Source organism: Capra hircus, chromosome 19 (assembly GCF_001704415.2).
Source record: "Capra hircus breed San Clemente chromosome 19, ASM170441v1, whole genome shotgun sequence".
In the NCBI taxonomy this organism is placed as follows: Eukaryota; Metazoa; Chordata; class Mammalia; order Artiodactyla; family Bovidae; genus Capra; species Capra hircus.
In genome coordinates, this window is record NC_030826.1 from 33,022,412 (window position 1) to 33,046,725 (window position 24,314).

The 24,314-nt window shown below is 39.1% G+C and overlaps 1 protein-coding gene across 18 annotated transcripts in view; it reads left to right on the forward strand.

The window, feature by feature from the left end:
• The window catches only part of NCOR1 (nuclear receptor corepressor 1), a 115,841-nt gene that overhangs the window by 14,810 nt on the left and 76,717 nt on the right, over positions 1 to 24,314 (forward strand). For all 18 annotated transcript variants that reach the window (XM_018064700.1, XM_018064701.1, XM_018064703.1 and 15 more), the window contains exons 2-6: positions 1,808 to 1,985; positions 5,363 to 5,499; positions 12,772 to 12,964; positions 18,317 to 18,499; positions 24,080 to 24,193. In XM_018064700.1, coding sequence (XP_017920189.1) covers positions 1,878 to 1,985; positions 5,363 to 5,499; positions 12,772 to 12,964; positions 18,317 to 18,499; positions 24,080 to 24,193 — 735 coding nt within the window. In that variant the 5' untranslated portion in view covers positions 1,808 to 1,877. The remainder of the gene's footprint in view (positions 1 to 1,807; positions 1,986 to 5,362; positions 5,500 to 12,771; positions 12,965 to 18,316; positions 18,500 to 24,079; positions 24,194 to 24,314) is intronic.

Genomic DNA, 24,314 nt, shown 5'->3' on the forward strand with positions numbered 1-24,314 from the left:
AAACACTTACTCCACCTGTATTAAGCAAAGAGCACTCACTGTGAGACTACGTAGGCAGTTGAACAGGAATCCAGGGAGAAGGAAAGAAGCACAGTACCTCTTCCTGGGAGCTGATTCTGGAGCACAGTGCCTGAGGAAGTTCCTGGTGTGTCTCGGGGGCACTCCTGCTCTCTGCATCCTGTTCTGGCCCTTGTCTAGGCTGACGCCCTCTGCTCCTAACTACTCTGACATGTCCTTTGGCTCATCTTCACTCCCACTCTGACCACTTTGCAATAACTGACCTTCTCAGTTCAGATACCTGGAGGAGAATCTGATTGGTACAACCCTGCCCCGTAGAGTGGTTCACTTGACACAAACATTGAGTTGAAGCCACCCTTTGACAGGGCCAGGGCCTCTATGAGGAGTCAGGGACCTGGCGTGACCCACCTCTGTGGCTGTCAGTCAGTCTGGAGACAACCTAATTCTCTAGGCCAGCGACCATCACACTTGCTGGTCTCATGAGTCCTTTTATACCCGTGAAAATTATTTGGGACTCCAAAGAGCTTTTGCTTATGTGGATTATATATGTTGATATTTACCATATTAGCTATTAAAATGGGGAAATTCAAAACATATTTATTTAAAAATAATATAAGCCCAAATGTTAATGTATTTTCCAAAATAAAACAAAGTTTGAGAAGAGTGACATTGTTTTACATTTTTGCAAACTTCTTCAGTATCTGAAAAGAAGATTGCTTGATTCTCATTTCTTCTTCTGTGTTTTAGTCCTGTGATAGGTTGTTTTGATGGAAGCTTATGAAAAAAAGCTAGCCTCATATAGATATGTATTTGGAAAAGGGAAGGGTATTTTAATAGCCTTTTAAGATAACTGTGGGTATTCTTTGATATCATACCCAAACCAGACAAGTGGTAAGGTTTTGAAGGTTAGTTACTGTGTAGAATTTGAAGCCATATCAGTAAACCTTTCATATTCTGTCACAAATAAACATTTATTGGTTTGTCTTGCAACTTACTGTGGTAAAATGTTTTGACTTCAAATGTTTTATTTATGCATAATCTTGTAATTCTGTTTGGGTCATTTGGAAAATACTGATTCATTGAGTTCTACAGATCTTTACATTTCATTGTGTAATATCAAAACCTCAACATTTGTTAATATCACCACCAATCTTGCTGAAAAGTCTTTAAATGTGGGGAAGCTGTCAGGCTAATGGTGGCAGATACAGGTTTGTTGAAACTCTAATTAAAGAGAAAAGGGGGCAGTAGTTTTCTTGAAGTGATAGGCTCTGTTTTTTCTTCCTTGAAAGCTTTTCTATCCCTAGTGTCTTCTTAGGCTGACATTTTGGGGCCGAATTATTGAATAAAGACAATATTTCCTCTGCACAAACACTTAACCTTATAACTTTCCCTGAATCCTTTTAATAATTGACTTTTTACAGTTTTACAGCCATAGATTTTTGTTTTTGTAATGTTTAATATTTGTGTCTCGGATCATTATTGAAAGAAAGGTATTTACTGAGCTGCTGCTGTGTGCTGGCTCCTGAGTTAAGATTTTATGTGTTCACTTTATGTAGCTACTGGTTTTATTTGTGATATGTTAAAGACCCTTCTTTTCAGTATAGAGGAAAAGACCCATTGCTGGTTTTAAAGCCCTTGTAACTTCTGTTATATTGAGTAAGTATTAATATATGGGAGAAAGCTTTACTGATAATAGTGGTTTTGTTTATGCAGGTATGGTTATAAGTTATTAGAAGCACCCTTGGTGCATTAGTTCTTATCGTTTCTGTTTTTTCCCCATCCTGTACAGGTGATTTCCCAGATGCATGATTGTTTGTTGCACTTGATCTCACAACCTGGTGAGGACATCCTTACTGATAATGTCAAGTTCAGGTTATCCTCCCAACCAAGGAGCATTCAGCACAGAACAAAGTCGGTATCCTCCCCACTCTGTTCAATATACCTTTCCCAGCACCCGTCACCAGCAGGTAAGGAACAGATATTACGCAAATTGCGTATATATTCTATGTTTCTCTCTACTTTTCCTATGTAATACATTTGTTGATCAGAAACCAAACACAATTATATATATGTGTGTGTGTGTATATATATAATGGCAGGAACCATTCTCAAAGGTTAAGGATTAATTATATTTATCTTCTTACTGTGGCTTTATGCCAGATTCCAGGAGTTGGCCATGTCTCTGCTTCTGATGGTAGGAGTTGTTGATAGAGTGTCAATGACCTAGAGTTTCTAAGTTAAGACCTATGTTTATGCGCCAGGTTCTGGTTGAGCATTAAGCTGGATGGAAGACTTGGTGTCTTCAGTGAGAGCCAGGTCTCGAGCTTAGATTTTCTATATGTGTGTTCATGTAGCTACTGGTATTATTTGTGACCTGTTAAAGAACTTCTCCCTTCTTGAGAGATTTGATGGTAGGAAGATGAGTTTGTGTGATTATTTTACCTTGTGAAAAAGATGAAATTACCAGCTTGAAGCCGGCCAGGGCCATGAGTGTAAGCTTTGAAAAAAGAGATGGGAAGAGATGAAATGGTCATTAGTTTCATGGTTTTTGCAGATGCCCTTTTTGATTGAAGAAGTCACTCTCTACTCTTCACTGAGGTTCTTAACCGTGATTAAGTGTTGGCTTTGGGTTGTGTGTCATTACTGCCTCAGTGCTGTTCATCTGATTACTGATTTCCTAGCATATTGTTGCTGCTGCTGTTTTTAAATCAACTTTGGGTTTAGTTCATATATAATAACATTTCATTGTATGTGTACATTTTAACAGCTTCATACACCTATAAGACTACCACCAAAATGAAGAGAGAGAGCATTTCTGCCACCCCAGGAAGTTCCCTTATTCCCTGTCCAGCTCAGGCCCCCTCCCCCACCTCCTACAGATCTCCGCTCCCAGGATACCCATCTGCTTCCCATCACGACAGATTCCCTTTGTCTTGAATTTCACATAAATGCTTTTGTCAGTGGCTTCTTTTCTGTCTCATAGTTTTGAAATATATCTGTGTTCTGGCACATCTTGGTAATTTCTTTTTATTGCTGGATATGGATATACCACAATTTGTGTATGTATCCAGTCACTTAGTTTTCAGTGTACAGGTCATGAACCTCTTTTGTCACATTTATTCCTAAATATTTAGTATTTTTGTTGGGTTGTAACTGGTGCTGCTTTTTAAATTTCAGTTTTCAGTTCACTGCTGCTATGTATTTTAATCCTCTGTCCTGCAAAATTACTTGTTACTTCCTGCTTTTTTATGAATGCCCCAGGATTAACTGTGTAGATGATACTGTAACCTGAGAATAAAGACAGCTTTGCTTTTCTGTTTTCACACTAGGTGTCTGTTCTCCTTCTTACTTATTGCACTGGCTAGAAGCCTGCCCCACCACCCCTCCTACCCCCCCACCCCCCTACCCCCCCCCCCACCCCTGTTCCAAGTTGAGTAGAAGGTGAGAGTGGACGTTCTTGCCTGGTTTCTGATCTTAAGAGGAGAGCATTCAGCCTGTTAGGAGTGTTAGCCTGGGAAATGTTTCCTTCCCCTGTATTTTCGTTTTTTAAAAAAACTAAAAATAATTTTATCTGTTTATTTTTGGCTATGCTGGGTCTTTGATGCTGCATGGGCTTTCCTCTAGTTGTGGCAGATGGGAGCTACTTTCTAGTGGTGGTGCACAGGCTTTTCACTGCAATGGGTTCTTTAGTTGTGGAGCATGGGCTCTAGGGCACGAGGTCTCAGTAGTTGTGGTTCCCAGACTCTAAAGCACAGGCTGAATAGTTGTGGTACATGGGCTTCAGTTGCTCTGGGGCATGTGTGGTCTTCCCAGACCAGGGATCGAACCCATGTCTCCTACATATTGGCAGGTGGTTTCCTTGCCACTGAGCCACCAGGGAAACCCTATCCTCCACTTCTGAACTTTTCTCTTCTAGGGTATCTACTAAATGTCTTCTGTATTCAGTGAGGTTTCTTGTCTCTGGCTGGAGGAAGTTCGAATGAGCTTTGGCCATGTGTAGGGCTTCCCTGGTGGCTCAGTTGGTAAAGAATCCACCTGCAATGTAGGACCTGGGTTGGGAAGAACCCCTGGAGAAGGGAATGGCTACCCACTCCAGTATTCTGGCCTGGAGAATTCCATAGACAGAGGAGCCTGGCAGGCTACAGTCCATGGAGTTGCAAAGAGTCAAACAGGACTACGCGACTTTCACTTTCACTGGCCCTATGGGAGCTCTGGGAATTGCTTGTTTTATCATTCCAATAGTTCTTTCTTCGGAAGTTGTTCTTGATCCAGCCTTTTAAAGACAGGACTGTGCTTTCCTTATGCATTACAGATTGGAATTCAGCCAAGCACTTAAGGGAACCCAAATTCATATTTCAGGAAATCAGTCTCTAACTCCCTTGGTGATTTGGTTCCAGATTTGTTTTCCTCTGAACTTGGAATATGTATTTGTCTGTTTTGTTCTATTCAGTGTTGCTGATGAGAAGTCTTTTTATTATGATCCTTCTTACTTTGTAGGAAACCAAGTTTTTCTGTATTATGACTGATAGTTTTCTCTCTATCATTGGTTTTCTAAAATTCTGATATGTCCAGTATGGTTTAATGTTTAAAGTATGCTCAACTTTTCTCTTAGGCTCTTTGAAACCTGAGGAGAGGACTGAGTCCTTTCTAACTTCTGAGAAATGCTGCTTTTTTATTTCTTAGAATATTGCCTCTCACCTGTGGATGGATATTGAATGTTAGAGCCTTTTACTGTAGCTGAGATTTCTAACGTTCCTTCTGTAATTCCTGTATCTTTGTGCTCTACTGTGTTCTGAGAAAATTCCTCAGTGCTGTCTTTGCCTGTATTTACCCTTTACATGTGTCTGTTCAAAAAATAAAAACACCCACCTAGAATGAGGGAAACTGTTACTCTTAACTAGCGTGCTGATCCTCTGGGCCTCTGTTTCTTCGCTTGTAACTGTACATGGATTTAACTAGATGGCTTCTGTGACCCTTCCAGCTTATCCATTTTAAATTTAAGATAGGGATACTTTTTAGGATTTCATATTGCACACATGGGTTTGAGGTCCTATTAAGTAAATAATACAGATTAGGAGTTACTGTGATTCGTTATTAGAAGAATAAATCAAACACAGGTTGAACACGAAATTTCATTTTGAATTCTTTTGAGTGATACACAATTAATGTTGATTATTTTAGGTTATGGGAAGAGAATTAGGTCAGTGAAGCATTGCAATCACCATTGCTGCTTCTTCCCATGCTTATTGGACCATAACTGCCTTTGTACACTTGCCCTTGCTTTGGTTGCATGGTGCTTTTTGCTTGTTGGTTAATAATTAATGTGTGACTATTTTACTACCAGGAGTTTGCAGTCCCTGATTACCGTTCTTCTCATCTTGAAGTCAGTCAGGCGTCACAGCTCTTGCAGCAGCAGCAGCAGCAGCAGCAGCTTCGCAGGAGGCCTTCCCTACTTTCAGAGTTTCACCCAGGTTCTGACAGGTAACAGGTTCTCTTCTGTGTTTTCACCCAGGACTGAACTTGGGAAGTATGTGGAAACTCCACACGTGTGTCATTTATTTTATTACTTTCAATTCAGTGTTATATTTAGTCTTAATAGTCTTATTAACCAAGCTGTGATTAGTCATTTACAGTTGTATTTTGAGTGCTTTTATATTTGTTGACCTTTTGGAGTAGTTGTCAATAATAGTTTATAAACTCTTAAAACCTTGTTTCCAGAATTCAGAGTTAATGCTGTGCAGAGGGCAGTCCGATAGACCTAGATTTGAATCCTGGTCAGCTCTTGGGGCCTTGGTCACATTATATAAGCTGGTGTTCTCAATTCACCCTACATATTAGGAGCACCTGGGCCAGTTTAAGAGCTTGATACCCAATCTTATCTCAGAATAATTAAATTAGTCTCTGGGATTAGGCCCAGGTCTTTCTTATTCATAGCCAGGGTTGCTAGTCAGTGATTTAGACTCTTCAGACCTTAAATTTCTACCTGTAAAAATGAGGATAACAAGACATTGTCTGCAAAGGATAGTGGGTATTTTGTCAGCTAATGTTGGTTTCATCCATGTCAGATACTCATTCTCTCCAGTGTCCTTACTGTCTCTGTGGTCTTTTACTCAATTCCATGCCTCCCCGCCCCGTGTTTTTTTTCCCATTCTCACTCTTAATCTAAAGTATTTTGAAATATAACTGCCTTTAGTAAATCACCCTTCTTGAGTCCTTGTTTTAGCAGTTTCATAAAGAACCTGATTTCCTATTTTAAAAAGTATGTTTATTGTTTAGGTTTTAAGATGATAAAAAGTTTGAAATTATTCAGCCATGTTTAAAATCATTGTAAAATGTATTTCTTGGCGAAGATTATGGAGAGAAATCAGATCACTCTCCTCTGCTGTCTAGCAAATATACGAAGATAGTTTTTTTTTAAGAAAGGGCTAAAAATGCACCCTGCACATAAAGAAGGAAAGGATACAGCCACTGCCATCAACTTGGAAGAGTGGCATTCAAGGAAGAAATAAGAAGAATCTTGCATAGCTTGGCCTACTAATTCCTGCTTCTACTGTCAAAGAAGCAGTGTTGAAGAAAGAAAGGTTAGTACAGTCCTAGGATTTCTCATGATTGCCCCTGATTTGGGATAATGCAAGTGGAGGTGGTGATGTGGTGATCGGTTGACTTAGGAATCCTCATTATGCCATCCTGTGGTAAGGATAGTTATAGGTGCCACTTTGCAAAGTGCTGAGCCAGAGCCCTCAAAACTGGTGACTGGTGGAGCCAAGGCTAAGGATCATAGCCCCAGTTGAATTTTCCCCTGACTCGCCCCATTTCTCTTGTTTCCTCAGGCTGTAGAGAATTATACAGAAAGCCATATCCAGTCCTCCATCTGTAGATAAACGCATACCAGGCAAGGTGGAGATGAGCAAGGAAACCGCACCCCCCCACCCCGCCCCATTCTTTATCACACAGTGAGTCTGTGTAAGGCTGCTCATAGTCTGCCTGAGCAGGAGGGTAAAGGATGTTGTGAACGAGGAAAGCATTCTCCTGAAAAGGAAGACTCAAGCAATGCACTGTTCCAAAAACAAAGACCCTTGTGTGTAAAGAAGACGAAAAACAAAGAACATGCCCCATGAATGCTGTGCGCTTAAGAACTTAAAATTAATAATGAAGTATTTAAAAACAAAGTAAGACAACCGTATCAGATAAAGCGAGATTGGACATTCCTTTACCCCCAAGGCCACATTTTAAATTCTGTATATAAAGTGAAAGGGAACAAGGGATAAGATAGATGTGGCTGAAAGTCAGACCTTTGTTCTGGAAGAAAGGTCTTGAGATGATCAGAGTGAAGGCAGAAGAAAAGGACAGAGAGATCAAAGCAATTAGAAAGAGGCAGATAAATACGGAGGGCAAATTAAAATCATCCAACATGTCATAAGCACATGTATTTCCTAGGTGGAAAAGCTAGTAAGGGAAAGGAAATGATACTCATAATTAAAAAAAAAAACCAAAAACCACCTTTTTTCCCCTTTAACATGAGGGAAGAAATCTGTAGGTTGATAGGACATATCTTGCTCCAGGAAAAATTTGCACAGGATGATCAATACTGAGACAGATCCTGGTTGAATTGTTATTAAAGTTTAAGGATAAGTAAAAGAATCAGGAATCTAGCAAGCAGAACAAGTCCTTAATAAGAGAAAAGAATCTGACAGAGCAATAGCTACAAAGTTCTGAGGAGAAGAAACTGAGATCCAAAAATATTATATCAGACATGTTTAAAAGCAATAGGCAGACATTTTTAGACCTGAAAACACTGAGTATTTAAGGCTTCTTGAAGAATTTCTCAGAGATGGAACCCAGTTGAATAAGGAATGGAAGTCATGGTCAAAGGATTACAGTAGCCATGAACCCATTCAAGTGAGGGTCCATATGAGATATCTCCCGGAATCATGGAATCATGGTTCCTTAGCGGATGTTAGTACTAAATCTTGACAAAGTAAAATAATGTAAGTGCCCCAAATCAGAGATATGATAAGTATTGAAAGAATGTTTAAAGATATGCATTTGAAAAGTGTGCCTGGAGTGATTTGATGAATTCTAAAAAGGAAAACAGGTTAAAAAAAAATTCCTCTTCTCAGTGCTTTTCATAATTATTTTCCTTACCCTTTTCACTTTCACCCTTTAGAAAGAATTTTTAAGGAACTGATTTCTTGCATTAAAGGAATATTTAACTGGAATGTAGTAATTCCTTCCATTTTTAAGCCTTATTTCAATTTTTTCTCATATATGTATCTGTATAAAACAAACCAAATATTCTGTATTTAAAAAATACTCTATGTGATTCTTCTGTTTTATTTTTACCTGTATGTCCATATATCCGTATGTAGAAATAAATGATGTCTGGTAATGAAACTCACCCCTGATTATAGCTATTGTTATGTAGTGGGATTTGGGGTGATTTGCTACTTAGTTCTGTTAATATATTCCTGGAATTTTTTGTTAGCAAATGTTTATTATTTTACAAACACAGCACTTACAAAAAGAGTTATTTCTGTGTGAATATCATTTATCATGTTTTCTAGATTTTATTGGAAAAATTAGCCCAGAAGGCAATGGCAGTCCACTCCAGTATTCTTCCCTGGAGAATTCCATGGACAGAGAAGCCTGGCAGGCTACAGTCTGTGGGGTTGCAAAGAGTTGAACATGACTGAGCGACTAACACACAACACTTAGAGCATTTGGAGAGTATTTGGATGTTTAATTAAGTAGGTACAGAACAACTGAGGTAGTTTCAGATACTATAAAAGATTCTCTGAAATTCAGAGAATCCAGAGAGGTCAACTCATATTTATACATATTAAAAGTTAAGTGAAATTAATTTTGTTTTGGACAAGAGTCTCCCTCAGCTGTGAATAAACACAATAAATTATAATTCTGATTGATCTTCATGGGCCAGTATTTTAAATAGCTTTGAACTTTATATTACCCCAAGTGAAGGTTTATTACAATAAAAAATGCATTTGATAAATTTGCTTTAAAGCTATTTAAAGATGGTACTAAGAGATGCTGCTGCTGCTGCTAAGTCGCTTCAGTTGTGTCCGACTCTGTGCGACCCCATAGACAGCAGCCCACCAGGCTCCCCCGTCCCTGGGATTCTCCAGGCAAGAACACTGGAGTGGGTTGCCATTTCCTTCTCCAATGCATGAAAGTGAAAAGTGAAAGTGAAGTCACTCAGTTGTGTCCGACTCTTAGCGACCCCATGGACTGCAGCCCACCAGGCTCCTCCGTTCATGAGATGATGAAAGTCTGTAAAATGTAGGAAATTTTAAAGTTAAGAGTCTGCAGAGATATTTTAGTGTGAAATCTGGTGGAGTTTTTTTTTTTTGGTTGTTTTGGAAGTAGTACATTTTATCTTTCTTTTCATCAATTGATAACTATTTGAGTTGTTTGCACTTTGTGACTGTTGTGAATAATACTACTGTGAACATCCAAGCACAGATTTTTCTTTGGCTGTCTATATACCCCTTTATACTCCACGTGCATGCTTCAGTCGTGTCTGACTCTTTGTGACCCCATGGACTGTAGCCCACCAGCCTCTTCTGTCCATGGGATTCTCCAGGCAAGAATCCCAGGGTGGATAGGGGATCTTCCCCACCCTGAGATTAGACCCTTGTCTCCGTCATCTCCTGTGGTGGCAGGCAGGTTCTTTACCACTAGTGCCACCTGGGAAGTTCCATATGCCCCTTTTCTTGGTCACATACTAGGAGTGGAACTCCTGGATTAGGTGCTGGCCCCTTTTGTTTGCCATTTGGAAAACTACCAGACTGTGTACAAAGTGGCCACGCCATCATACAGTATTAGTTTTTAGAAGGCAAATACTTTGTTAAAGATGCGCATTTCATGCTTAACTCCCAATATAAAATTGTATTTGTTTTCACCAAGATTTTCATAGTTCATTTAAATTTTTTTCTGAAATTTTAAATGGTAAATTATATATTTATTTATGCATGAGTAGTTTTGTTGTAAAAAGAATTGGCAAGCTGAAATGGGGAATAGTTTGATTTCTTGATGGAGTGAGAGCTTTCAATACTCTGTTTTTCTTATTGTCCTGTGCCCTGGCTTCCTGGGGTTCTCCTCCAGCTGTGGGTACACCTCACCCTCTGGCTTTGGTCAGTCTCCCAGGCAGAGTGGCTGGAGGTAAAATGTGATCCTTGGAAGTTAGTTAGCTTTTGTGGATCGTGTCCTGAACAGTGGTGCCCAGTTGTGGGGGACACAGCTAGGGACCCCAGAGGGTTGCATTTGTTTATGGAAGTTCCACACAAAATCTCCAAGCAGGCCAACAGCAGCCCTGGTTCTCAGTGCTGCATCCAGGGGCATGGCCTTTATCTGATTGCCCCTGGCTGCTCTGTGGAGGGTGGATTTGAGGTGGGTAGACTGAAGCAGAGAGAATGTGTCAGAGAGAGAGCTGGGGAGAAGGAATGTGGGCATCAGACAGGATACTGCAGCCTTACCACATGCATGATTTTCAATTATCTCCTCCCATCTGTGGTTTGTCTTTTCAGTCTCATGATAGTGTTCTTTGATGTACTAAAATTTTTCATTTTGATGAAGTCCAGTCATCTATTTTTCTTTTGTTGCCTTACCTTTGGTGTGATATCCAGGAATTCACTACCAAGTCCAAGGTCAGGATATTTTCCCTATATTTTGTTTCTAGGAGTTTTTAAGTTTTGAATTTATAATCCATTATAAGTCCAACTTGATTGTTGTGTGTGTGTGGAAATTCCGTTCTCCAGCACTGTTTGTTGCAGAGATGGTCCTTGCCTGTGGGAGGGTCTCGACAGCCTTGGTGAGGCTGACTGAGAGAGATGTGAGAGTTTATTTCTAGGCTCTCAGTTGTATTCTATTGGAGAAGGAAATGGCAACCCCCTCCAGTGTTCTTGCCTGGAGAATCCCAGGGACGGGGGAGCCTGGTGGGCTGCCATCTATGGGGTCGCACAGAGTCGGACACGACTTAACAGCAGCAGCAGCAGCAGTTGTATTCTGTTGGTCTGTAGGTCTGCCCTTCTGGCTGTACCATACTCTTGCTTATTTTATATTTGTAGTGAGTTTTGAAATTGCAAAGTGTGAGTTCTCCAACTTTATATATATTTTTTTTCTACAGTTTCGGCTGTTGGCAATCCCTTGAGATTCCACATGAATTTTTTTTTTCTGCGCCACCTGTCTTGTGGGATCTTAGTTTCCTGACCAGGGATCCAACCCAGGCCCATGACAGTGAAAACACTGAGTCAACGACTGGACCAGTAGGGAATTCCCATCTCCATGAATTTTATGATTTTTTTTTAAAATGTCTCAAAAAAACTCTGTTGGGATTTTGCTGGAGATTGTGTTGAATGTATACTTAGCCTTGTGTAGTATTGTTATCTTAACAATATTGTCTTTCAGTGCATGAAAATGGGATGTCTTACTATTTAAATTTTCCTTAATTTCTTTTAGCAATGTTTTGTGATTTTTCAGTGTGTAAGTCTTGGGCCTCCATGGTCTAATTCATTCCTGTTTTATTCTTTTGGATGCTATTATACATGGAATTTTTTTGGGGGGGGGGATTTTTTCTTAATTTCATTTCCAGATTATTCATTGTCAATGTATAGAAATACAGCTGATTTTTACATGTTGGTTTTTTTAAATCTCATAATTTCACCCTATTCATTTATTAGCTCTAACATTTTTTGTGGTTTCTTGAGAGTTTTCCACATATGAGATCATATCATTTGTGAATAGAAATACTTCTTCCTTTTCAGTTTGGATGCTTCTTTCTTTTTCTTGCCTAATATTCTGATAAGAACACCCAGTACGATATTGAATACAAGTGGCTAAAACTGTCATCCTTGTCTTATTCTTGAAACTTTCTATTGCAGTATTTTTTGTGATATCATTGTGAATTTTAAGGAGACAATGGGATCTTATGTCTTGAATCAAGATTTCAGATTTTTGAAGTATTATGAAATTATCAACCTCAGGGTTTGTTTTATCACCTATACTAAAAACAAAACCCCATGATTAACTTCAAAATGAAAAGTTGTTTTGTGAGATGTTCATTTAAACGTTGGCCACAAGTAAAATGTCGCGTCTGGAAATACTTTGTAAATACTCTATACAGTATATCATGTAAGGAAATTGAAACCAGATTCCTGACCTTCAAGATACTTAGGTACTTGGGGAAATAAGACAGAAAGCATGTTTTGAGGGTCAGAATTATGTGTTCAAAGCAATATTGCATTCCCTCTCAAGACACTTGTTTTTAAGTCTTGATAATAACCTCACAACTCAAGGCATTTATCTTTCCATGTGGCAGTTGCTGAAAGATTTTTTTTTTCCCCGCTTGCTTTTATTATTGATTGAACAGAGTGGCTCTTCTAGTCTAGATTATATTACTTCAGTTGTTATGGCATGGTTTTAAAAATAATTATTTTATGGATATTCCTTAGCACCTTTTAAATTTTCTTCAAATTGAATCTTCTGTTGCATCTTTCACTACTTTACCACCTCTACTCCTACCTCCCCTTTTCTAGTAGAGAAGAAGAAACTTTTCTGTTAGAATCAGAACTTTAATAGGACTTAATAGTGAGGTATGTGTTCTCCTGGGGTGGGGGTGGTTTCACTTTGAAAGTAAGTGTAACTGCTCATTCATTTCAAAGTTCAACCAGGGATATTAGCATGAAGTTGTACATTACTTAAACATTTTCAAGTGATTCTTTTCTCTGTGTGTGTTAGGCCTCAAGAAAGGAGAACTGGATATGAGCAGTTTCACCCAGGCCCTTCCCCAGGGGATCATGATTCACTGGACTCCAAGAGACCGCGTCTGGAGCAGCTTTCTGATTCCCATTTCCAGCGGGTCAGCGCTGCGGTCTTACCTTTAGTGCACACATTGCCAGAAGGGTTGAGGTCTTCTGCAGATGCTAAGAAGGTAAATATTTGTTCTCTTACCCTGTGGAGTTGTCGGTCTGAAATGTGTATTTAGCCATATTCAGGCACAGTGCCTAAAAGAAAGACCAGTTATTCCATTCACCAAAGGTTAGTGCTGTGGGAAAGTAAAAATTTTGTTTAAACAAAACTAAAAAGCCACAGACTTAATACTCCAGACTTTAAAGTCAGTACTTTTGACTTTTTGGTAAATGAGAAACAATCTGAGGACTGCTGTAAAGAAAAATTGCTATCGAATGACTCTCAAGCATTTTGTACCAGCTTGCTGGGCTGTAAAATGTAGTCAGAGCTACTCAAGACTGTCACAGTTCTGTTAAATTGAATTTTAAATAATCCCCTTAAATTCAGTTGCAGTTTATTAACTTACTACATGGGAGAAGACATGTTTTAGGTAAGGTTTAACTATGCTTATAATTTTTGTAAAGAAAAATTTTTATTCTCTTAGTGATAACTACTTTTAATATGAGCTGTAATCTCATGACAGTAGCTCAGTGGTAAAGAATCCTAATTCAGGAGGTGCCAGTTCAATCTCTGGGTTGGGAAAAGATCCCCTGGACAAGGAAATGGCAATGCACTCGAGGATTCTTGCCTAGGAAATGATACGGGCAGAGGATCCTGGTGGGCTGTAGTTCATGGGGTTGCAAAAGAGCTGGACATGACTGAGTGGCTAAACAACAGCAATCAGTTCAGTTCAGTTGCTCAGTCGTGTCCGACTCTTTGTGACCCCATGAACTGCAGCACGCCAGGCCTCCCTGTCCATTACCAACTCCCGGAGTCCACCCAAACCCATGTCCGTTGAGTCGGTGATGCCATCCAATCATCTTATCCTCTGTTGTTCCCTTCTCCTCCTGCCCTCAATCTTTCCCAGCATCAGGGTCTTTTCCACTGAGTCAGCTCTTCGCATCAGGTGGCCAAAGTATTAGAGTTTCAGCTTCAACATCAGTCTTTCCAGTGATCTCATGATATTTCAAACACTATGTGTTGTGGGTTTATGAGAAGGTTCTATTAAGATCATACCTCTTTTCCTTTTCTGTTTATTGTTACTTGCCTTTCTTTGGTGATGTGCATGTTTCTGTATTATACTTTTATTTTGTTCCTCAGTTTATTGTACTAACTATCTTGCTTGTCATTAGATCTTCAGATCAGGAGTTAACCTGGCACTTAGTAGGTACAGAATAAATATTTGTTTTAGAAAGAATAAACTAATTCTTTAAAATGATTTTTTAACAGAAAGTGTTAACCCTTTTACTGTCAATATTAATATCTCTTTATCTTTGCTTTTTTGTTCTTAAATCTCTTTCCAAAAAAGTTTGTTTGCCTTTAGGGCTAGTGGCCCTTTCCACCGTAATATCAGATAACTAAATATCCACACATTTTCTTTGAGTTTTTATGGAGTGAACAGTGATTTAAATAAAAGACAATAAATATGTTTGCACTTTATTCTCAAATAGATCAACTGGAAAAAAAAGGTAGGTATATGTATACAGAGAGATAAAGCAAATATAGCAATATGTTACAGTTAGGGAAGCTAGATGAAGGGTAATTGAATCCATTATACTAGTCTCTCAACTCTTAGGTAAATTTGAAATTTTAAAAATAGTAAGTTGGGTGGGTAAATCTCTTTGTGATGAGCTAGAAATGAACTTAACTCCTAGGAATATTGAGACCCACTTTACCATGTAAAATATCTGTATTATAGTCTGTGGGTTTATAAGGAATGTTTGCAGCATTTAAAAAAGAAGGAAAGAATGAAGTGAGTAAAGGTCTTGCAAGGCTGAATAAATGAACATAAATGTAATTTATAGCTATAGATTTTTTTTTGGCAGAGAGCTTAAACTTCATCCATTTATATTAGATGAGAGTACAGCTGATTTCCATTTTATAGCAGAGAAGACAGATGTTAAGGAAAACTAAGTGACCTAGGTAGTGTTTCCTGAGTTGAAATGAAAACCCATGACCTCTGATTCCTAGTCCTGTTTCTTTCCTGCCTAAGCTGTAAGTCATGACTTTCCTTTTATTTTAGAAGTTGGGATTTTGAAAGGGTTAGCATTTGTTAGTTTTTTTCTTCAGTTATAGAAGAATGAAATTGGATAAGCTTGAAGGAAAAAGTTTGTCTCACCAGTTTGTTGTTAATAATTGTGCACATTTTATTGTGCTTGCTTTGTGCATTGTGTATGACTTTATTTTTGCTTAAATAGGTTCTGAGGTTCATTTTGTGTCATTAAGTTTACAGTTGTATTTTCGGTCATATTCCATATATGGATATAAAATAACTTGTCACACATGTAGGTTACCTGCTTGTTCATTAGAATAATGACATATTTTTCTTAGCTTGATTTTTTGTTTGTTCGTTTCTTTTTTGTGTTCAGCTTGTGATATTTTAGTTCCCCAACCAGGAAATCAAACCTGTACCCTCAGCAGAGAAAGTGTGGAGGCCTAACCACTGGACCACCAGGGAATTCCCTAGGTTCATTTTTTTGGTTTACATTCTTATTTACTTCCTTAAGGTAAATTCCTGTTAGCGTATTTCAAGGTTTTCCTGGGTGTATCCAGTTTGCCCTGAAAAGGTGGAAAACCAGTTCTTACTGCTGACAGCATGATGTAAGAGCGCCTGGTAGCTGTGTGTCCTTACTGAAACCACATATTTACATTCTTTAAAAAGATCATTGTTAGTTTGATAAATTTTTGATTTGCATTTATTTTCTAAGTTATTAAAATTTAACATTTTTTCATTTATTTTTCCTTTTTTCCTGTTTTATGAATTGCTTTTCATATCTGTTGCCTAGTTTTCTGTTGATGTGTTTTTTATTTTATGTTGAGTTGTTAGAGTTCACGTTTTGCAAATTATTTTTCCCATTTGCCTTGTAAATTTATTCCTATTTTGTTAAAGAGAAAATTGTTCTTTATTTTGATTCATCGATGTTTTTTTAATGTCTTTTGCTGTTGACTTTCCTGTGCTCAGTATAATATGAATACCTTTTGTTTGAGGCTACTTGTGATTTGTTAATAAATCATATATAAATATTATTATTTGGCTTTCGTTGTGATATGTGGGATAGAAATTTAACTTCCCCCGCCTCAAGTAGCTAACAGAATGTCCCAGCACAAAATTATAAACTCCCTGATGGCAAGCCTGTTTTGTTTACCTTTCTGCCTAGTGCCTGTCAGATGATAGGCACTGTAAACAGGAATTTGTTTTTTGTTAAATATTTAACTAGAGATGAAGTCAGTGGGAAATATTGATCTGTAATAGTAGTTCTTAGGGCACAGGTCAGACAGATCACCTGAGGAGCATTTTCAAAATCTGCTGAGTCGAAATGTAATCTGTTTTGGTATTATATGTGTTTGTAACACAAATGATTTCATATACATATGTAAGAGAATGATGTTAATGTAACATGGAAATCCATGGTGAATGATTGTTGCACGTGAATGTTTTAGAGCTCTAAAGATCAAGCTTTCATAATTAAGAATTAGCCTTCTAGATAGATGAAGACCTTAAAAAGATTTGAAAAGTCTGCATCTGTCAGTGGTTTTCATTTAGTGCAGGTAGTAGCTAGTTTAGTTAGTTAAAGAACTGCTCTGCTTTTCAGTGTTTAATGAAGATTGGAATGTTGAAAAGAAACTGTGAGACCTTTTTTCCTGTCCTTTTATGTTTTTAAAGGTTAATCTGCCTGCCAATTCAGGAGACATGAGTTTGATCCCTGGGTCAGGAACATCTCCTGGAGAAGGAAATGGCAACCTACTCCAGTATTCTTGCCTGGAGAATCCCATGGACAGAGGAGCCTGGTGGGCTACAGTCCATGGGGTCGCAAAACGTCAGATACAACTTAGTGACTAAACAACAGCAAAGTCTTTATACTGCAAATCTGATTTTTATTAACATTATGATGAAGTGTGCTGTTTTGAACTGGAAGCAAATGACCCAAAGGATTAACAGAGGAAGCATAAACTGCAGGGTTTACAGCTATCAAAGGATTGACTGTAGTCTGAATGCAAATGGTATTGGAGCTTTGACAGTATTATTTTATTAGAATTGCTATTGTTTTGTTAATGCTCTGCTTGCAAAGTTTACAGGTTTTAAGTAATAACTATAATCCCATTTTCCCCAGAAGCCTTAATTTAGCTATATTATGTTACAGAATATCAGATTTTTCAGGAATATACATGTTAAGTTTTAGTTAATCTCTATTCCATGGTGTTTTGGAACAACTATCTGGGTATATTTAAGTGTATTCTTGGTTAGAACTATTTTTTCTCAGTTACTTAGTCATTGTTTAATACATTGAGGGCCCTCTGGTCTTATGAACTGTGCTTATTCTAGACTTCTTACAGCCTAAAGAGAACCAGTGTCTTAATCTGAAATTCATATGCTTTGCAGTGTTGCTCACATCTTCACCTTGTACTGGAGATGAGTAGGCTGTGCGAGTGTGCATGTGTGTATTGGCAGGGTGGTAGGTTTTGGGTGGAGGCCTTCAGTCTACTGTAGTCCCTGCTCAGTATGGAGCTGGAGTGAGGAGGTACATTTGGCTGGAGAGATGTTAACATGTGCTGTGGGGCGGGCAGGCTTAGTTGCTCTTTATTGAGGGTGATCAAAGCAACAAAAGTTCTAGGTCATTCCCCAGACTTATGTACATCAGTATTAGCCCTTGGAAAGCCTGAAAACTTCTGATAGGAATGGCCATTTGTAGCTGTTAAGTTGGTTGGACACACAGAGTGCTTGTGTTCAGATGTTTTGGAGTGGCATTGCGACAAAATGGCTGAGGAATTGGCATCTTCCTTTGTTGTGATTGCATCATTATTTTTGCAGAAATTCTCTGTATGTCTCAGTACTGTAGTAAAGGCTGGTTGGCCACTTAACCACCTCAACCTGTATAGCTTTTAGGATCTTCAGGGATATGTCTGAACTGTGAACATCAGTGGTGTGTGTATGTGAGTGTGTGTGTGTGTGTGTGAGAGAAAGGGAGGGTGGGCGGGAAGAAGGGAGAAAATTGCTACTATAGGCTACTGTGTAGAAAGGGAGCACACATGGCTTTGCTAAGTTTTAAAAAGCACTTTTTTTCAGTTAAGAGAATCTTTTTTTAATGAACCCATCAGGCTTTTTAAAAAATATTTTTATTTGTTTGCCTGCACTGGGTCTTAGTTGCAGCACATGAGATCTTTTAGTTGTGGCATGTGGGATCTAGTTCCCCGACCAGAGATTGAACCTGGCCCCCTGCATTGAGAACCAGAGTCGTAGCCACTGGACCACCAGGGAAGTCCCCGTTAAGAGACTCTTGATGCTGACATTGATCTTTAGTGAGGAACCATTTGTTCTTGATTTTCTTCTTTAAAGGACCCGGCATTTGGAGTCAAACATGAAGCTCCTTCCTCTCCAATCTCTGGGCAACCATGTGGGGATGATCAAAATGCTTCACCTTCAAAACTTTCAAAGGAAGAGTTAATACAGAGTATGGATCGTGTAGATCGAGAAATTGCGAAAGTAGAGCAGCAGATCCTTAAACTGAAAAAAAAACAAGTAAGTGTTTGATTTTACTGCTTAGTACATTCTTGGAATGTTTGTCTCCTTAAAGAAGAGTGTTGAACTTTCCATATTTTTAACTTTAGTTGATGTGCCATTTTAAATTCCACTAGCAGTGTCTGAGGGAGGGTTTTCCTCTCTCTTCTTCACTGTTTTAAATAGCTATGCTAGTGCATGTGAAGTAGTCTCTCATTGTGGTTTTAATTTTAATTTCCTTAGTGACCAGTGATGAACATCTCTTTGTGTGTGTGTTGGTCATTTGTATATTTTCTTTAGAGAACTGTTTATTCAGATCCTTTGCCCATTTTTTTTTTTTAAGCTGGGTTGTCTTTTTATTGTTGAGTAAGAGTTCTTTATATATTCTGAATATCCATATATATGATGTGCAAATATTTTCTCTCATTCTGTGGGTTGTCTTTTCACTATCCTGATAGCGTTTGTTGATATAAGAAACTCTTTTTTCCTCTGATTCGTTCAAATTCTTATTGAGCATCTAAGGAGGTATAAAAGTGATTAAAACATGGTAAAAGAGGTAAATCAAATGAATAAGTAATAGAAGGCAAAGTATAAGATTCTTGAATCATAACCATCAAATACAAGTGCTTTATGAAGCCGGAGTGAGATTGCTTCCAGCCTGGTGGGTTGTGGTGGGGGTAAATCAGGAGAGGGAGTTGAGGTTAAAGTAGAAAACTTGGTCTGAATTGCTAGTGATACTCAGCTTGGACTCTGTCTCCTTTTCCTCTCTCCCTACGTTAATTTATGAGGACTGTTCATCGTGCTTTTTCCTAGAGTTGCCTGCAGTTTTACTTTAACGTCTTCTCCAGAACTAGGTCTTTTTGGTGTTTTAGGAGGTTTGTGAGCAAGTGAGTGTGTTTTGAGGGCTTCCCAGATGGCTCAAGCGGTAAAGAATCCACCTGCAATGCAGGAGATAGGGGTTTGATCCCTGGGTCAGGAAGGTCCCCTGGACAAGGAAATGGCAACCTATTCCAGTATTGTTGCCTGGAAAATCCCATGGACAGAGGAGTCTGGCAGGCTGCTGTATATTTTGAAGGATTCTTGACTTTTGTTCCTGATGTTTGATGGTTTTGAATCTATTCCATTCTGGTTTGATCTGGCGCCTTTTTGGCTGGAGTGTCTTGCATAGATTTCTTTCCTGGAGCTTTTTCTTCAGCTTCCTTTTCATTAGCAAGCTTTGCTTGTTTTCTGTGGAACCTTGCTACCACTTGCAGATATACTCCAGAGTTTCACGTCCTCCTCTTCGTCTTCTTATTCTGCATCTTCTAAGAGCTGTCCACTAATAACTACAAGCCCTGAACCACTTTTGGACCACAGTTGGCGTTCAGCCCCCAGGGACAAATTAGCATGGCCAGGGTTGCTTCGTTGGGACCACCTCTGCTCTAGCAGAGTGCACTTCATCCTTTGCACCAGCCTTGGAATTGACCTCTGCAGAGAGGAAAAGGAGACAGAGTCCAAGCTGAGTATAACTGACCTATCTCAAGATAACTGCTCATCTTCATCATAATCCACTTTAAAGTCATCTTTATTGGTCTTTAGTTGACAACTGAAAGGTGGTTCCAGGGCCCCCGGGGCACACCTGTAGGTGGGAGAGACAGTGGGCAGAGGTGAGTGACTGTACTTGCAGAGGGCGGTAAGCAGGATGGAGTCACACCAGGGCAGAAAGCTTTCAGTTTTAACTGTGATGAAGTCCAGTTTATTTTTTCTTTCATCACTTGTGCTTTTGGTGTCATATCTAAGAACCATAATCCTCGTTGCTTAATCCAAGGTCACAAGGATTTATACCTATGTTTTTTTCTCTGGGTTTTATAGTTTTAGCTCTTACATTTAGGTCAGCATTTTTGGTGAACAGAATTTCTGTAGTTTTTGTATGTGACTACCCTGGGATCATTAAAAGAGTTTATCATCTTTTAAGAAATTTTATAGTTTCTCATCACATTATTCTTAATCTACCAGAAGTTGAGTTTTTGTGTCTGCCTCAAGATAAAAGTCAATATTTTCCCCCCATATTAATAATTTATTAAAAAGTTCATCCTTTTCCAGCTGTACTTTTAGCTCTGTTATAAATCAGGTTTGGACTGATTTCTGGGCTTTGTGTTCTTTGTGGTATTGATGTAGAAATGTAGTAGATATCTGAATTTTTGATTTATCTCTTTTTCCTAGTAGTTCTCAGTTTAAAAGAAGATTGGGGTAAAATTGACACAGCATTATATAGCATCTTGATTTTATATTTATATATATTGCAAAATGATCTCCACAGTAAAGCTAGTTAACCATCTCTCACTACATATGGTTACAGATTTTTTTTTGTTTTGATGAGAGTTTTTAACATCTACTCTCTCAGTAACTTTCAACTATACAATAAACTGTTAAGTATAGTCACCAAACTATGGTCAACTATAGTTTATATCTGCATCCCTTACTTATTTTATAATTGGGAGTTTATACTTTTTGACTCCTTTCACCCATTTGGTCCATCTCCGCCTGCCCCTGCAACCACCAGTCTATTTGAATCTATGAGCTTGTCTGATGTCTGTCTGTGGTTTTGTCCCAGGGCTACTTAACTGTGAAGAACAAAATGTGATTTCCTGAAACCTGTTTATTTCTTTCTCTATACCTACTTAATGGACATTCTGAAAGAAGGCCTTCTGAGCAAAGGAATAAAAGGGCATGGTTGGAGACCTCATTAACATGAAAATGATCTCAGAACCCTGAATACTATCATTTGAGGTTGCGTGAGTCCTTTCTGTTCCAAAGTGGAAGTGGACCTCAAAGCTTCCCTCTTGAAGGATTTTTATCCTTTCATTGGGTGTGGTCTGACTTACATGATGAGGAACCTGACTCTCAGTCTTACTTGGAAATGTACATAATCTTTTTCTGCTGGGCCTTTAGTAGACTTACCACCTTTTACCTTAATGCCTTTTATATTATATCCATGTAGCTGTTTGTTGAGCATTTACTAGGTATCAGTTGGGGTGATGGAAGACAAAAAGCAGTGAACTAAGTTCAGTCCCTACTTACTTCAGTAGGTGATACTCACTGACCATTTATAGTTGTGCTTGACATATGCTGAGTCCTGTAATCCTCTCAGAAAGCTGTGTGATAGGTAGGATGAATATCCCCACTTTACATATGAGGGGTTTGTACACTTCCTCCAGATTGAGGTAAGAACTAGAAAGGGTCTTTGGATCAAACCACTTGTAAAGGGTGACCCTAGGGCTGAACCTGGGCAGAGTAGTTCAGATAGCCTCCTGCGTTGTGGCTGCACATACTAGCAGTTCATGTGCTTTCGACTTTGCCACCTCCTCACTGTAGAATATAAAGTCTGATGGGGGAGTGGGGTAGAGGGTGGTGCTGTGCTGAGTTAAGGGTTAACCCTTCAGTGTTCTACCATGCTGTCTCTGCCAGACATTAGCAGGTACTGTGTGTCTATAACGCAGAACAGCATTATTCCAGGGACACAGAGGGTCCTTGTGATAGAGGCAGATGCAATACCTTCATACATTTAGATTCTCGTACTTAAGTTGTGGTTCAGGTGCCAAGTTTTGTCTGAGTCTTTGCAACTCCATGGACTGCAGCACACCAGGCTTCCTTGTCCTTCACTATCTCCAGGAGTTTGCCCAAATTCATGTCCATTGAGTCAGTGATGCTATCTAACCCTCTCATCCTCTGCCCGCTCCCTTCTCCTCCTGCCTTATTTTTTCCAGCATAGAGTCTTTTCCAGTGAGTCGGCTTTCCGCATCAGGTGGCCAAAGTATTGGAGCTTCACTTTCAGCAACAGGTCTTCCAATGAATATTCAGGGTTGATTTCCTTTGGATTTGACTGGTTTGATCTCCTTGCCGTCCAAGGGACTTATGAGTCTTCTCCAGCATCACAGTTCAAAAGCATCAGTTTGACACTCAGACTTCTTTATGGTCCAGCTCACACATCCTTAATGACTACTGGAAAAACCATAGCTTTGACTATACAGACCTTTGTCAACAAAGTGATGTCTCTGCTTTTTAAATATGCTGTCTAGGTTCTGTCATACCTCTCCTTCCAGGCAGCAAGTGTCTTTTAATTTCATGGTAGCAGTCACTGTCCACAGTAATTTTGGAGCCCAGGAAAACAAAATCTATCACTGCTTCTACTATTTCTCCATCTATTTGCCAAGAAGTGATGGGACCAGATGCCATGATCTTAGTTTTTTGAATGTTGAGTTTTAAGCCGACTTTTTCACACTCTCCTCTTTTACTTTCATCAAGAGGCTCTTTAGTTCCTCACTTTCTGCCTTTAGAATGCGTATGTGAGGTTATTGATATTTCTTCCAGCAATCTTGATTCCAGCTTGTGATTCATCTAGCCCAACATTTCACATGATATACTTTGTATATAAGCTAAATAAATAAGGTGACAGTATATAACCTTGTCATACTCATTTCCTAATATTGAATCAGTCACTTGTTCCATGTAAGGTTCCAACTTTTGCTTCTCGACCCACGTATAGGTTTCTCAAGAGGCAGGTAAGGTGGTCTGGTATTCGCATCTCGTAAAGAATTTACCAGTTTGTTGTGATCCACACAGTCAAAGGCTTTAGCTTAGTGAATGAAACAAAAGTAGATGGTTTTCTGGAATTCCTTAGCTTTCTCTGTGATCCAGGGAGTGTTGGCAATTTGATCTCTGGTTTCTCTGCGTTTTCTAAACCAAGCTTGTACATCTGGAAATTCTCATTTCATATCCTGCTGAAGCCTAGCTTGAAGGAGTTTGAGAATAACCTTACTAGCATGTGAAATGAGCACAGTTGTCCAGTAGTTTGAACATTCTTTCGCATTGCGCTTCTTTGGGATTGAAATGAAAACTGACCTTTTCCAGTCCTGTGGCCACTGCTGAGTTTTCCAGATTTGCTGGGATATTGAATGCAGCACTTTAACAGCATCATGCTTCAGGATTTTAAATAGCTCAGCTGGAATTCCATCACCTCCACTAGCTTTGTTTGTTGTAGTGCTTCCTAAGGCTCACTTGACTTCACTCTCCAGGTTGTCTGGCTCTTGGTGAGTAACCACACCGTCATGGTTATCCTGGTCATTAAGACCTTTTTTGCGTAGTTGTGTATACTCTTCCTGCTTCTTTTTAATCTCGTCTGCCTCTGTTAGTCCTTACTGTTTCTGTCCTTTATCATGCCCATCCTGGCATGAAATGTTCCCTTGATATTTCCAGTTTTCTTGAAGAGATCTCTAGTTTTTCCCATTCTGTTGTTGTTCTCTATTTCTTTGCACTGTTCATTGAAGAAGGCCTTATCTCTCTTTGCTATTAGAGTCCCTTATTATTTTGCTTTAAATTTATCAGAATTAGAATACAAAAGGGTTTATCTATCAAAAGATGACTTATGCTGTTTAGTTATTAGTCAAAATAAATCTGGTTGGGTTCATTAGGGCCTTTGGGTCCTTAGACCCTTGTCAGTTAAGTGATTACCCTGTAGAATCAGTGAAGCGTTGCTCAGAAGCATGTGTTGTCTCTGGTGAATAATTACTGATGGGACTGACGTGTAGCAGATGCCTGACTCTCCCTTTCTGGGTCTCTTAGCAACAGCTTGAAGAGGAGGCCGCAAAGCCTCCAGAGCCCGAGAAGCCTGTGTCTCCCCCTCCTGTGGAGCAGAAGCACCGCAGTGTTGTCCAGATTATTTATGATGAAAACCGGGTAAGTTCACGCCATTCCGTGGCAGCTCAGGGCTTGAAGACCACTGGGCTGTACCTTCTCCAGTTCTCTCTGTTCTGTGGTAATGTTACCTGTATTAAAGCCTGCTTTCTGCTATAATTTT